Genomic DNA, 16,969 nt, shown 5'->3' with positions numbered 1-16,969 from the left:
GACCTAGAGATTATCATACTAAGTGAAGTTAAGTCAGAAAGAAAAGACAAATACCATATGATATCACTTATATGTGAAATCTAAAATATGATACAAATGAAGTGTGAAGTGAAAGTGGCTCAGTCGTGTCTGACTCTTTGTGACCCCATGGACTATATAGTCCATGGAATTCTCCAGGCCAGAATACTGGAGTGGGTAGCCATTCCCTTCTCCAGGGGATCATCCCAACCCAGGGATTGAACCCAGGTCTCCTGCATTGCAGGTGGATACTTTACCAGTTGAGCCACAAGGGAAGCCCAAGTCAAATGAACTTATTTACAAAACAGAAACAGACTCACAGACAGAAAACCAACTTCCGGTTACCAAAGGATTAAGGGGATGGGGAGGGATAAATTAGAATTTGGGGATTAGAAGATACAAACTACTATATATAAAATAGATAAACAAAAAGATCCTATTGTATAGCATAGGGAACTATATTCAAACTCCTATAATAAATCACTATGAAAAAGAATATATATTATGTGTTTATATATGTATCTGAATCATTTGCTGTATACCAGGAACTAAGACAACATTATAAATCAACTATACTTCAAAAAGAAATAAAAATAAATGAACATTACGAGATTCAGACCTACATTTCAGTATAAGGCTGTTAACAGACACTGCTTAGAACCAAACAGAAATATGAATGACTTCACTAATTTTTGAGGTTCTTCTGTTCCGACCAAAGACTCAAATTAATAATGCTCCCAATCACATTATCAATTCAGACAATTTTCCCAGGAACAAATTTCCCAAAAGGACCTTCGTGCATGTTTATAGTGGCCAATTTTATAAAGCATATCAAAGAGGCAGTGAAGTATAGAGAGCCAAAGGTACAGTCCTTAGGGCAAAAATGACTAGTGTCAAGTTGGTTTTATTCCATTCACTAGTGACCTTGGTAAGTGACTTAGGCTCTCTGAATCTTAATTTCTGCTTTTAAGTAGGAACTAATGATAATTAAGTATGATAAAGCATTATTGTAAGACTCAAAAGAGAAAATGTTCATGAATATTTTTTGTAAAGTTAACCTTTTTGAAGGGAGAGGAACATTTCCTCATATATCTGGTCTCCGTAGGACTGTCATTATGCACCAACCAGGATATTGGTGGTTATCCGGAAGTTGATTCACTCCTGATCTATGAGCATTTAAAACAAATCTTCAATGATAAAATGAAAATGTTTAAAAACAACCATATGATATTACTATTTTAAACATTGAAAAGTGTAGCCAAAGTAGTCTAGGCTATTTCCTTCACTGGCATTCTTTTAAAACATGATAGAATCTCTTCTCTAGGATCTCTTTTAATTGCACTTTTGCCTGTAAGAGTCTCCCTATCTTGTGATTCAGATAAAGGCAGGATGGTTTATTATTCATTTGACTAAAACTTTGCCTGGAAAAAGGAAACAGAATTTGCTTTAGTTATGGGATGTTGGGAGGATGATTCATTAACTCAAATATATATCTGATCTTTAAGTGACAAAGATATATTAGTCAATTTAGATTAGAGGATATTGTCTCTTGGTGCTCTGGCATTTAAAAACTTACTCCTATTTCTCTATAGAGTTGTTATTTTTAATTACCCCACAGTGGTCAATTTCCTCATTTTTATAATAAAAAACAACCATAAATTTTCAGCTGCTTATACACAGATGCACTATTAAAACACATTTGAACACATTTAAATTCATCACAGCCCACATGCTCAGAAAAATCAGATGTTTGTCTTTTCCCTCACTTTCAAGGCAGGAACCTAATGGTACTGCTGAGATGGGATTAAGCTACCAAGTAAAATACTGAGAGAAGCTGTGAATTGTGATGGTAAGTTAAACTGTGACTCAGCTTTCAAAACTACCATTTCACTAGACCTTTAAGTAATGAGAGATTTCACATTAAAAATTATTTTTATATAAGCATATCATGTTCCAAATAAGATGATTGTCAACAGAGTTATAAAACGTATAATAGTTTGTAACAAGGCCTAAATGGGAAATCAGTGTTCCTCTGAATGTACATCTATAGGTCCTGTACGCTATACATGGTATTATACCATTCTTCCCAATAGTCTAAGCACCACTCTTGGCTTCAGCCATTATTTGTTTATGAGAACAAAACTACTGCTATCAGAAAAGCTTTCTCGTATAAGCCTCTCTTCTTTATGGTGATATCTTCTTATATCAAAATTTTCTCTCCTAGGAAGGTAAGTCTTCAAGAAATAAATGTTTTATATCTACCCTATAAAAGAATCCATCTGCCTCATAATGCTTATTTCTTGCCTTGACCTATAACTTTTACATAATTATAAAACTTAACCTAAAATGGCTTAAAACTTAGAACTAGTGGAAAAGATATGATGTTAGGTTGTCATCTCACAAAGGACAAAATGCAAAGTTATCACAAGCCTCCAAATGAGCAAATAAATACATATATATATTACATATATTACAGAAAAGAATAAATTATTTATAGCTCTTTAAATGTGTTTTATTACACTGAAATGGGGGGAAAATGTTTAAATAAATCAAATTAATAAACCTGTTTCCATAAATTCCCATTGGCATTTGCTCTCTGAATCCAAAAAGGCCAGATATGCTGCAAGTTCCTTAACAAAACTCAGCAAACAAAATCATTTTTCATCAGAACACATTGCTAAGCCCCACAGGGAACTCTGCTCATTTAATGTAAGTACAGTTTTGGGTCTCAATAATGAATTATTTCCATATAATAATTTTTTAAAAGTATACTAAAGCAGTACAAAAATGTGAATGCACACAATGCCATAGAACTGTACATTTTAAAATGGTAAACATGTTATGTTTATTTTATCACAAAAAAAGAGCATATTGAAGCACTGTACAAAAATTTAAGAGTAAAGGAAAATACCCATGTTTTCCTACCTCTGACCTGATTAGCATATTTAAGCAACTAATTGTAATGCAATATATTCTTTCCTTTTTTTTTTGGTAAGCTGTTAAGAGAATGATGATTCTTCATTAAAATAAAACAAATTTACAAAACCTTTAAGAATAGCAATCAAAACACCAGTTGTCAAACTGTTATTCGAATCTTGTTTCATAATACAGAAATTCAGCTACATAAATGCAGATACACTAAAGTGACATTCACTTTTCTTTTTTAGTAAAAGAGGGGGAAAAACATTTATTTCTGAATAGTTCTCCTAAGAAAGTCTCCAAATAAAAATTTAATAGACTATAACTAAAAGACAAAGAAAAATATAGGCACATAAACCTTATTTTCACCACAGGAAGCCTCTCTTGTTCTTACAGATAACCTATGTACTATAATCCCATACTAATGATATTCATCCCAGTTTTACGAACTTCCAAGCAAAATTCAGAAAAGGTTTAGTTGATACATGAAACCTTCAAGGGATTGCAGACAATATAATCTAGGACCCAAATAAGCCCCAACAATGGACGCTGGTCCCATTCTTGATTTATTCATTCAACAAACAATCCTTCATGCTAAGGATCAACACATTTAAGAGTTTTTTGGAGCAACTGATAAAGTCTCATTTTTATCTTACACAGAACACTTTAGATGTGCACTTGAAGGATTTGATACAGACGAAACTGAAGATGGTACAGTAGGTGAGTACTACAGCATTAAAGGAAAGAGATGTGATGTCCTGACGTAGATCACTAACAAAAGGAATGGAGGGAAGTGAGAAGTATTGAGAAACAGGAGGTAAAATCAGAAGTTCTTGACTCAATCTAGGATGACTCCTAGGTTTCTGGCTTGAATGAAAGGTGAATGGAAATACTGTTAACACATAGGAAATACAAGGAGAGGTAAAGTTGAAGAGGAAGTAAGTTTACTTTGTGTTATGGTAGATTTCAGATGACCACAGGCCACCTAGGTCAAGAGGCTGGGAAGAGGAGAAGACCTAAAGCAAAAAAGAAAAAAAAAACAGGCTAAGGGGTAAAAGAACCAGGAGCATGAGTCTCACAGAAAAGCAAGCAACAGATTTGAAGGAGCAGGTCTGGAAAATAAGATGTTAAAATGGCTTACTGGATTCAGTCATTAAGATATTCGCTGGTAACTTTAATAAGAGAATGGTTCATGTTGTCTTCAAAATGGTGAGGATGGTGACGGGGTGACAACCAAACTGCAACCTGAAAACAGTTGGAAGCAAAGAGTTCCAGGAAAGAAGAACAGATGCAAAGTTCCATCGGTGGGAAAGAGGATCAGGATAACTATAGTACAATAAGTGAGGGGCAGTGTGGCCACAGATGAGAATGAAAAAGCAGGCAGAGATTGAGAGTAATAAGTCAAGAGAAGGCTACCCTCATATTACTGGTTTTATTGGCTTATATTGGTGACAGTTTAAGAAATGGATTCCAAGTGTAGTGTATGCATTCGATGTACGTATTGTATGTAATGTATACTTATATCTAGAGTGTCCTGTCCAATGGGCCTATGCCCAAATGCACAATCATGCTGGGCAGTTAAGTAGTCTAGAAAAAAATCCAGCCCCCTACACCAGGCCTAACTCTTCACACAGAACTCGAGAGGCAAAGCTGGTGTCCTCGCTACGTCTGTTGCCTTCAAGTTTCAAATAAAGGAAGATTGCAACTGTAGAATCACATCATTCTTTTCACATTAACATATCCAAAGCTATTTTCTCACAGTAAACTCAAACTACTTAATGCAAAGTCACAAACAGGTGACATGACTTCCTTATGATGAGCACCCTGTGACCCACCTAATGTCACTGTGTGGGACAATGAGGTCCTGAGACACACTGCTGAGAAGCGGTTGAAGTCTGACCCAAGGTCTGTGAACCACGGGCTCAGCCTGGTGGTTCTCACTAAGCCTCGTTGCTAAGAAGCTGAATTTTAGTATCCATTAAGAAAGTGTTCATTCTCTACACCATCTTATAATTCAAGAGAATTAACTAAAGGCAATGCGAAGTTATGCATGCACATATCTATCACCAAATTAAGTTTTATGTCTGTATTTAATGTTACATTTCATTTGTAAAAGGTGATTCCTTTAACAAAATGCACTGAAGTCATCCCCTTTAAGAAGACTACTCCACTGTGTATATGTGGTGGTGGTGTTAAGAAATGCACTGAGTTATAGGAAGGCAGTGATCCTCTATACATTTTTTTAATGACACATCTTAAATGACTCTCCTAATCTGAAAGCAAAAATGTTGATTTTCTAAAGGCAAAGATGGAATAAAATGTAGAAAGAGTCCATTTCAGTGTGGGTTCTTAGTACCTTTTATTTGTTTTGTTGAACAGAGGAAGCTTTCTGTTGTGCTATATCTCACTGCCATCATTCACTCATTAGAATTCATTATGACATGACTCTAAGTAAAAGTGATTATCTCAGGCTCTACTGATGGCAAGGTTTCTACCCAGTTAGGGCTTTTCTACAGATATGATGCTCATTATGCATGTTCCATGAATTAGTTGAAAATACAGTACTCATTTTCGCAAAGATTAACTGAGCACCTACTTACTATGTGCTAGCACCATCCCAGTGATTAGTTCTTTAAAATTTATTAATCCCAACACTAATGGCACCTTGAATAAATGCTCTCTTTCCATCATACTTTTAAAGTATAGCTTTTATAACTGATGAAATTTGTAAGTAGAATAATGACAAAATTATCAAATGTAATAAGTCAAACAAAACATGTAACAAATGCTTTTAAATAAATAAAAACAGCTTTAAACAACATTGAGGATGTTTGAGAACCAAGACCATAAAGCGGCATAAGAGCTGATGAGGCAGTATTTAAAAGGAAGTACCAGTAATTAAGTATACTTAAATTATATCTTTATCACTAGGGCATTTATTGAGATACTTAAAACTGGACAAGAAAAAAACTAATTGTTCAAAATCTATAAAAGTCTTAGGTAAAATAGTTTTTAAAATCACTGCCATTTTACAAGAAAACAAATACAACTTTCACATGGAGCTACACTATAACTTCATGCCATGGGGAAAGTCTTAAATAACACAACCCTACCTGTGACTCCATTATTCCGAGAAAGACCTGGCCACTAACTGTGCGGCTTGTAAGAGTTTGCTGCAGGAACCCAGAAGATGGCATCGGTGGGTTTAGTCACACCAAAGCCCTGTTGCCATGTTCTCATAGTAACTGCTAATAGACTGCAAAGCACTTTATCAACCGCAATAGTACTGGATTTTTAATAGGCTAACATTTTTATAATGCCTCCTAAAATAACTGGAGCAGCAGAAGCAAGATTATAGAGTCATATTCTATTAGTTTCATTTTGAGAAAAGAGGCTTCCTTACTCTCTAGACCATTCTGTAGACCATCTCTAGACTAAAAAGGCTTTGGTTTGAAATTTTCAACAAAATTAGGAAGAAACCAACTCAAAGAAATGGTAAGAATAACAGTAAATAATACCAAAATATCCTTTTCAGCCGACTCAATGGATATGAGTCTGAGAAACTCCGGGAGACAGTGAAGGACAGAGAAACCTGGTACGCTGTCCAGTCCATGTGTGCTGCGTGTTCAGTCGTGTCCAACTCTGTGACCCTGTAGATGATAGCCCGCCAACCCTCTGTCCATGGGATTCTCCAGGCAAGAATACTGGAGTGGGTTGCCATGCAGGAGATCTTCCCAACCCAGGGATCAAACCTGTGTCTCTTGCATGTCCTGCATTAGCAGGCAGATTCTTTACCACTGCGTCACTTGGGAAACCCAAGCACTATAGTCCATGGTGCCACAAAGAGTCACACATGATTTAGTAACTGAACAACAATCCTTTCCAGATCACAACTTCAAGAACACTATAACCTGATTTATATATTTTAAATATTACGTATGATGTTTGTTCAACAACAGTGGACTAAAGATGAATTACCTCTTCTTGAACTTTATTCTATATACCTTCATCTCTGTGATTCATTCAAGAGGCAAAATTATAAACCTAATTAAAAATCTCTGACTTTTCATTGCAGATCAATGCACATAGATAAAATCAAAGATTATTCACCTGTTTGGAATTATTTTTTCACTTGTACAGAAATTAAACCCATATGGGTGAGGAGATATGGCTGCAGGTCAATAAAGGCTGGAAGCCTATGTCTCTAGAGGTCCGATCATTCTATTATTCCATTGATTCCTGCCATCTCTGTTTCCCCCACAGAATAAGGGCACAAACCCTGTGATTATTTATTATCAAACCTCACTACCTGATGGACTTTCTATTTTCAACTCTTATTTCCCTGCAAGGACACAAGTATAGATGTTCCTGTATAGTGTAAACTGCCTTCATGGGAAAGGCCTTGTTTCTCACTTAAATCTTGCCAATCTCCTCTTGCATCCTGCACAATCCACTACTTCACATATAGTTACAAGGTACATCAATGATCCCATTTTTCTAGTAAAAAACATGACTGTTTTCACATAACCTCTATCAGGAGTTGGGGGGGCGGGCAGGGTGTCTTGCCCTCAAAATGATTTAAAAAAAAAAAAAAACTTGACTGTTTTGAACTAATCCAACTGCTGCATGAAGTATATGTTTTTGCTTATTATAAGTCCCAGGGGACTTTGTTACCCTACTGTGTCTTGGCAGCACCCATAAGAATGAAATGAAGGGGACACCAATAAAGGTCATCTGACAATTATTCAATGGCTTCTGAAGAAGGACATGCTGCTACCAATCCTATTCCTCTAAGACAGATGTCCACCTCACACTCAAACACTACATTTAAAATTCATTGGTAGCCTGTGCAACTCTCAACAGAGGTGCCAAGAACCAAGTGGGCCTGGAGACCGAGATAGGATTCTGTCCTTCCTCACGAGACTCCCTACACAGCAGGCCCAGGAATCCTGGCTGAACTTATGCCAGAGCCAACTCCATTGTTTCTGGTATGAGGATTAATCAGATGCTCTTTAGAGAAGGCAGCATGTCATGGTCCCTATAATAAGAAAGTCTGTAATGAAGAATATGTAAAATATGGTTTTAACAACTATATTGCTAACACATCTCTTTCAGGGTCCTATTGCAGGGATCAAATATTGGGTTGGCCAAAAGGCTCGTTCAGGTTTTTCTGTAACATCTTACAGAAAAACCCAAATGAACCTTTTCACCAACCCAAAAGAATGCCCTAATTATTTCATAGGTATAACCATATATTGATGCTTAATTCGGGCATCCATCAAGAAATTGATATTTAATTCAGTTCAGTTCAGTCGCTCGGTTGTGTCCAACTCTTTGCAACCCCATGAATTGCAGCACGCCAGGCCTCCCTGTCCATCACCATCTCCCAGAGTTCACTCAAACTCACGTCCATCAAGTCGGTGACGCCATCCAGCCATCTCATCCTCTGTCATCCCCTTCTCCTCCTGCCCCCAATCCCTCCCCGCATCTGAGTCTTTTCCAATGAGTCAACTCTTCCCATGAGGTGGCCAAAGTACCGGAGTTTCAGCTTTAGCATCATTCCTACCAAAGAACATCCAGGGCTGATCTCCTTTAGAATGGACTGGTTGGATCTCCTTGCAGTCCAAGGGACTCTCAAGAGTCTTCTCCAGCACCACAGTTCAAAAGCATCAATTCTTTGGCGCTCAGCTTTCTTCACAATCCAACTCTCACATCCATACATGACCACTGGAAAAACCATAGCCTTGACTAGAAGGACCTTTGTTGGCAAAGTAATATATCTGCTTTTCAATATGCTATCTAGGTTGGTCATAACTTTCCTTCCAAGGAGTAAGCGTCTTTTACTTTCATGGCTGCAGTCACCATCTGTAGTGATTTTGGAGCCCCCAAAAATAAAGTCTGACACTGTTTCCACTGTTTCCCCATCTATTTCCCATGAAGTGATGGGACCAGATGTCATGATCTTCGTTTTCTGAATGTTGAGCTTTAAGCCAACTTTTTCACTCCTCTTTCACTTTCATCAAGAGGCTTTTTAGTTCCTCTTCACTTTCTGCCATAAGGGTGGTGTCATCTGCATATCTGAGGTTATTGATATTTCTCCCAGCAATCTTGATTCCAGCTTGTGCTTCTTCCAGGAGAGGCATTAAAATCTATGCATAATTTTGTTTTTTCATTCCAAACTAATGTTGCATATACTTAAACTAAATTTTCTGAAAAATTAAAATTCAATAGGAATGGAACATTATTAAGTTCATTTCAAAAATGTTGCTGAAAAAAATTCCCATTTTCCTTTGTGTGCTAAACAACCAGCTCACAGAATAGTTTCTGCTTCATTTTGACTTTTCAATTTTTAATGGTAATATTTACCATCAAATATGAGACACTATTATATTATTTACATTGATTTCAGTCAATGTGGAATTTAAACATAGTCTCCAGTCATCCAAATCTGAATAAAACAAATTTAAAACTGAAAAGGAAATACCCAATATGTTTCAATACTATGTGAGTTCTACCATTTGTTACCATAGGGTGTTATTGGAGCTGAGTTTCAGAAACAGATGTGATTTTTAAAAATAAAATCATGTAAAACTTGAAATTTGCTAGGAGAGTAGATCTTAACAGTTCTCATCACAAGAAAAACAAATTTTAAATATGCACAGTGATAGATGTTAACTAAACTTATTCTGGTAATCATTTCACAACATATACATACATCAAATCATTATGTTGCACATCCAAAACCAATACAATGAATTTATCAATTAAATCTCAATTTAAAACAGAATCTCATTCAGAGCTATATTAGCTTAAGTGGAAATAAGGTTATAGTCAGCCTTGCTTCAGAGCATAAAGTTGAATTGATGAAATAGAATTTGAAAAATGATCATATTCCAAGAATTCATGATTTTTCTGTGCAACATTTGATAAGAACAGATTTAAGACTTTATACATCATTTATAAATTTCAATTGGGCTAAATATACAATACATAGCTACTAGTGGCATGTTTTAGAGGTAGATAAGTGCCATTGGACTATATAGAAATTAACATGTTTAGGTTTCTCATTAAGAGAAAAATATCTTACAAGAGATTTAAAAACAATAAATTTACTTTATGAAACATTTTCTAAATGTGTATGACTCTGAACATAAAGATTAAATGTCAATATAACAGCATAATTCTATTCAAAGCTAAAATACAATTCATTTATAGTCTAAATCCATTTTTCTCTACACGTGGAGAAGTCTAGCCTTCATTTAATAAATAAATGTATATCAACAAATGGGCCATTCTTGCATTTGCATTAAGTTTTATAGGTTCTAAAATTTATACTTAAGTTATTTTAAAATTTCCTAGTTGAATATTTCTTCTGTAATAGATTCTGAAGTGCAATCTCTAAACTTTCTATAAGGCAGATTCCTGAACCACATTTAAAATAGACCTAATGCAATGTAAAAATGCATCCTTAATATTTTTCTCTTATGATAATAATGAAATATGTGAACTTGACTTGAACATCAAGATGAATCTGATTAAAGGTTTCAAGTTTTATCCATAACTTCTGAATGGGTTAGTAGCATCTAATACTTTAATCCTTATTGTATTACCTTGGTTTAACTGAACATTAGCATCTGTCCATGTGCAACACACAGATGGCAGATCTCAGAGAATGTATATTTTCAGCACAGAGACTCCTTTAGGGTGAAGGCTCCCTGATACCCAGTGAAGGCTCCATAGTCAAAACAAAAACAAATCTATTGTCTTAATTTAGAAAAATGTAAAAAGAAACTATATAGGGACAGTTTTTATTTGAGATAATAAAATTCAAAGTCCTAAAAATTCAAATACCTTACTTATAGAAATTACTGTATTCTCCCCAAAGCATTGGATTGGGGACTAACTGATTTTAGTTACCATCACCACCTACTTTCATGACTTTATGACAGGCAAAAAGTTCGATATCTGTTGTTTTTATTTATTAGAATAATGTAATAATTTCTGGTCTAACTCATAGAGTTATCTCAAGGATCAAAGGAAATAAAGCATGCTAAATTCCTCTGAAAAACATAAAACTCCAAAGGAGTGAATTATAGATCCATCTTACTTATGAATAAAGTAAAATATAGCAATATTTTAAAAAGTAATCAAGTTTTTAAAAAATCAGGTTTATTACAGAAATATAAGAATGTATCAGCACTAAGAAAGCCATCAATGTAATCCAGTAAATAAATAAGCTAAAAGAGAAAAACAATATGATCCTACCTATAAATTCCTCCAAGGTAATACAATATTAATTCCAAAGAAAACACTCAGTAAACTGAAAAAGAAGGTAACTTCCTTTACATGATCAAAATCCTATTTCAGAATCCTAAAGGAAAGGTCATACCAACTGGTAAAGATTTAGAAGAATTCTCATTAAAATTTTAAAAGTAACAAAACAAAAGGCTAATATTTATTCTACATTTTAACATGACTCTGGGTACTTCGATCAAAGCATAAAACAAGCATAAGAAATTAAGCATAATATATGATAAATGAAGTGAAAGATCATTACTAGTCACAGAGGTGATAATTATTTACCTAGAAAATTCAAAAGAATCAACTGAAAATTATTAGAAATAACAAAAGAGATGGTGGCAAAATAAAGTAGAAATATAAAAAATTAATAGCTTTCTTATACAACAATTTGCTTCTAAATGTAATGGCAGGGATGAGTAGAAGTGAGAGAAACCCATTCAAATTAACAACAGATATTGTAAACAAGCCAAGAATAAATTTAACGAGATACATGTAAAAATTATGCATAAAATTTTATTTCATATAAAGTTGAAAAAGAGGATCAAATAAATGAAAACATTAAAAAATTACTGGAAAGATAATGTTGGTAAAATTCAAGTGCTATACTAATTAGTAGATAAATACAATAAAATTCTAATGAAAAGTCCAGTGGAATTGTTTCAAGGGGTAGGGTGGAAGTGGCATTTAAAATAACAAAGGAAATAATATATTAGTCAAGTATTAGTGTTGAAAAATTCACTATTCATTTGAACAAAAATATAAGTAAATTTCTCTTTCATGCCAGACCTAATAATTATTTTAGATGGATTAAAGATACAATAGGGTTTAGAAGTACTAGAAAAGATGTAATCGTATATTTCTATAGTTTGGGGTGGGGAAGATCTCTTCTTAAATAAATCAAGGCCACACAAGACACAGAAGAAAAGACTGGTAGGTATGAGCACAAAAAAGCTTAAAACTGTATCCAGTTTTTTTTTAATTCTCAAACTGAAAAATATTTGATATATGTTTCTTAATTTATAAAATTTGCTCACAAACTAATTTTGGAAAAGATAAATTCACAAAATTATACAACTGTTTCAAAATTAAGGAAAAGATGCTCAAACACAAATACTTGATACACAAATAAATTTATTAATTTGCATACCAGATTATTATAGGTTAAAAAAGATGTCAGGTTATAGAGAAAAGGGAATTTTTGTATAATGTTAGATTAGTATAAAATGGACAAATTTTTCCAGAAGGCAATGTGATAAATGTTTTAAAATGTTAAAGATGGGTCTACTTTGATCTAGCAATATCACTTTTGAGACTTTATCTTAAGGAAATATTTGAACAAAGAGGCAAAGATTTAAGTACATGGAAATTCAATGCTACTCTGTGAATAATATTAAGGAAATTAGAAATAAACTAATAAACTGAACACTCATTCCTAGTAAGGACTGGCAAAATAAATTATAACACATTCATGCAAAAAGATTCTATGTAGTTCTTATAAAGGTGACATAGATCCATAAATCTTAAAAGGGATAATCTGTGTGTGGATGTGTGTGTATGTGTCCTTAAAAAATAAATAATATAAAACAGTACATATATTATGAGATCACATCACTAATATATAACAAATCTGAAAGGCTCTATTCCAAGTGGTAATATTGGTTATCTCTAGGGGAAATGAAGGAGAATTATGAAAATAGTTTTCTCTGTTTTGTTCAAATTATTCACAATTAACATATATTAGCATACAGTATTAAAAAAATATTAAAGATGTTTCCATAGCATTGGGTTCCCTGGTAGCTCAGCTGGTAAAGAATCTACCTGCAGTGCGGGAGACCTGGGTTTGATCCCTGGGTTGGGAAGATCCCCTGGAGGAGGGCATGACAACCCACTCCAATATTCTTGCATGGAGAATCCCCATGGACAGACAGAGCAGCCTGTGGGGCTACAGTCCACAGGGTCACATAAAGACATGACTGAGCAACTAAGCACACATAGTCCTATAATTACCTCATTAATTATCAGAAAGTTGTACTTTGTAGAGATAATGATATATATCTATAAAGAGTTAACTTGAGGCATAATAAAGTGCATTACCTTATTTTTAGGACTTCCCTGGTAGCTCAGTTGGTAAAGAATCCACCTGCAATACAGGAGAACCCAGTTTGATTCCTGGGTCAGAAAGTTCCCCTGGAGAAGCAATAGGCTACCCACTTCAGTATTCTTGGGTTTCCCTGGTGGCTCAGATGGTAAAGAATCTGCCTGCAATGCAGGAGACCTGGGTTTGATCCCTGGGTTGGGAAGATCCCCTGCTAGAGGGCATGGCAACACACTCAAGTATTCTTGCCTGGAGAATCCCCATGGACAAAGGAGCCTGCCGGGCTACAGCCCATGGGGTCACAAAGAGTCAGAGATGACTGAGCAACTAAGCACACACACACACACACACACACACCTTACATTTATGAAAATAATTATACCAATATTATTTTAGTTAATATAAAACTTTATATATTTATTATTCTTAGGATTGGCCAATGTGTTTCTATTACAGCATGACAAAATATCCCCTAAATATGATAAATCTTTGATTTGGAAATTATTTTAGAATCTTACACTTTAGAACTACTGACTTTAATTCATGTATGAATGTGGAGTTGAACCATAAGAAAGCTGAGCACTGAAGAAGTGATGCTTTAGAACTGTGGTGTTGGAGAAGATTCTTGAAAGTCCCTTGGACTGCAAAGAGCTCAAACCAGACAATCTTAAAGGAAATCAGTCCTAAATATTCACCGGAAGGACTGATGCTGAAGCTGAAGCTCCAATACTTTGGCTACCTGATGCGAAGAACTGACTTATTGGAAATGACCCTGTTGCTGGGAGATTGAAGGCAGAAGGAAAAGGGGATGACAGAAGATGAGATGGTTGGATGGCATCACCGACTCGATGAACATGAGTTTGAGCAAACTCTGGGAATTGGTGATGGACAGGGAGGCCTGGTGTGCTGCAGTCCATGGGATCGCAAAGAGTCAGACACGACTAAGTGACTGAACTGACTTTAATTAGCCTTGGTGAAAGCAGTGTTCAAAGCACAATGCAATATTACAGCATATCTGTAAAATTAACCTCATTAGTACTTAAACAATCAATTTAATGAAAATGTGTAGTATATCTCCTTTTGAATCAGACTTTTGCTACCTTTGAGAATAAATATAAGTAGATGAATGTTCCTAGAGGAAGAAAAGGAGATTAAACTGAGATTTCCTGACTAGTTGTTTAAATCAATTGATTTCAATTAAATGCACACCACTGATAATGAGATTCAAATCTGCTGTATTAAATTAGGAATTAAATATGCTTCAGAGAAATTGGAATCACTAAGAATTCCATGTAGGTTACAAGAAGTTTAATCTTTCAGAGAACACATCCTTTTCAATAATTTTCATTAAATACAAAGTGTAGCCCTACAAGTTCTCTTGTAGCTTTGACCTAATCCTCTATTTTCACATCTAGATATGCTTTTCAAACTTGCCTTTGTGTTTTATACTCAACACATTCGCTCTCCTTTTTTTTTTCTTCTTTGGAAGACATAGTACACAAAAGTATCTTTTATTGTTTCCTAATCCATACTTCCAGTAATCATGTATGGATGTGAGAGTTGGACTATAAAGAGAGCTGAGCGCCAAAGAATTGATGCTTTTGAACTGTGGTGTTGGAGAAGACTCTTAAGAGTCTCTTGGACTGCAAAGAGATCAAACCAGTCCATCCTAAAGGAAATCAGTCTTGAATGTTCATTGGAAGGACTGATGCTGAAGATGAAACTCCAATACTTTGGCCACCTGATGTGAAGAACTGATTCATTGGAAAAGACCCTGCTGCTGGGAAAGATTGAAGGCAGGAGGAGAAGGGGACGACAGAGGATGAGATGGCTGGATGGCGTCACCGACTTCATGGACATGAGTTGAGTAAGCTCCGGGAGTTGGTGATGGACAGGGAAGCCTGGCATGCTGCAATCCATGGGGTCGCAAAGAGTCAGACATGAGTGACCGACCGAACTGAATCCATATTTCTTTATTGCTTTAATTATAGCAAGAGTCCCTTCTTTAATATAGGTTTCTTATCTAAACTCAACTGACCCAAATTCACAAAGTTGTTTCTGTACATCTTTGCCACTTAAAACACTCTACTGTAACTACACTTAACTTCCTACATTTACCTTGTGAATCTTAGGAAATTCAGCTAATGAACCTAATAGTCTAACTTGAATGCTACCTAAAATAGCAAATATTTCTCTGAATCATTTTTACACTTTCAAGAAAAATAGTATTTGTCAATATGTTAAAATACACTACATCTGCTCAATAACCACCAGGATGGTTGCCGCATAAGAATATAATCTGCAGTATGAGAATATAATCATAAGAAACAGCGAGCAATGTAACTAGGATAAAAATGCTCTCATCCCATGTAAATGTGAGCCAGTTTCAGTTGAAATACAAACAGTCAATTATGGTGCATATTCCTAAGCATTGTCTCACTGTTTTAAGAAACTGCCAGGTGGCTTGCTTTCTTGGCACTGAGAGAAGTTTACAAAACCCTATGAAATTTGAAATAGTTAGACTTGTTCATCTTAGCAGTTTTAAAAATGGGATGAACATCACAGCCTTTTACAGGACTGTAAATTAGCACATACTGATCTCTAGGCTATCAATTTCTCTGAACACAAAGATATTAAAACACAATTTGAATTGTGTGGGGTTTTTGTTGTTGTTATATAAGGTCATTAGTTTTACTAAAAAGCTTTGCATTCCCATTTGTTGATGAAACTGACTGGCACACCGGATGAGATTTTATCACAAGGAGAGTGAATCCCATGGTGAAGAAATAAAAGAAAAATATTCACATTACAGATTCTTCTTTAGTACTTAATCATAAAAGGATCGTGGGCAGCATGGATTCCAAGTCATGCTGGGTCAGTTAAATTAAATTTGTTTCAAAATAATGCTTCATCTCTTAGATCTCATTTATATTGCCAGTAAAAAGAAAATTAAAGTCACGTATTACTATAAAACTGGTAGAATGACAGGGAAATAAAATAATTAATGAAGCCATTTATAATCTATAACCCTTTTCTTAAAACAGCATTTCAACTAAACACTTCACAATGAAAAGGCATAGTAATTTACAAATAGCTTAGAGATTAATCTCTAATCTCTTTAGAAAAAGGGACTTGACGCACAGCATATTTAATTAGTATTGCTATCAGGAAAGCTTGTAAAGAATTAAAAAGTAAATCCACAATGAATTCACTACATTTACTTTCATAATATTATCTCTAGGTGATTTCTTAATAGTAATTTTATATATTGAATGACAGTAACAGCTAGCCCTACCTATGCGAGTGACTAAGTTCATTATTCTCCAAGTAAAACCACTTTATGTTTATAAATGAAAATCAAAATAAAGAGTATAAGAGCATCTCACATTTTTAAGAAGTTTTATACTTTGCAAAGGGCTTCCACATTTGTCTGCTTATGAAATCGCCACAAGATTTTAAAGGTGAGAAAATCCAAGACACAAAAAGACTGAATGACTTGCAGCTGGCAGAGTGAATGCTAAACCCGGATATTCCTATTCCTGACTGAATTTTTTCCTATAAGCTCACATTACCTCTGCATTTTACTGCTCCAATTTTCTAGTTCCCAGTGTATTTTCTCATCCCTTCACCTTGGTA

At 34.9% G+C, this 16,969-nt stretch overlaps 1 protein-coding gene across 7 annotated transcripts in view; it reads right to left on the bottom strand.

The window, feature by feature from the left end:
• PLCL1 (phospholipase C like 1 (inactive)) overlaps positions 1-16,969 on the bottom strand; it is a 397,143-nt gene that overhangs the window by 80,545 nt on the left and 299,629 nt on the right. Inside the window, exon 2 of one of the 7 annotated variants that reach the window (XM_070799997.1) lies at positions 13,333-13,378. The exons of the other annotated variants lie outside the window; for them this stretch is intronic. Coding sequence (XP_070656098.1) covers positions 13,333-13,378 — 46 coding nt within the window. The remainder of the gene's footprint in view (positions 1-13,332; positions 13,379-16,969) is intronic. 7 annotated transcript variants of the gene reach the window in all.

The sequence above is a fragment of the Bos indicus genome, chromosome 2 (assembly GCF_029378745.1).
Source record: "Bos indicus isolate NIAB-ARS_2022 breed Sahiwal x Tharparkar chromosome 2, NIAB-ARS_B.indTharparkar_mat_pri_1.0, whole genome shotgun sequence".
NCBI lineage: Eukaryota > Metazoa > Chordata > Mammalia > Artiodactyla > Bovidae > Bos > Bos indicus.
This window is presented reverse-complemented; position numbering and strand designations above follow the sequence as displayed.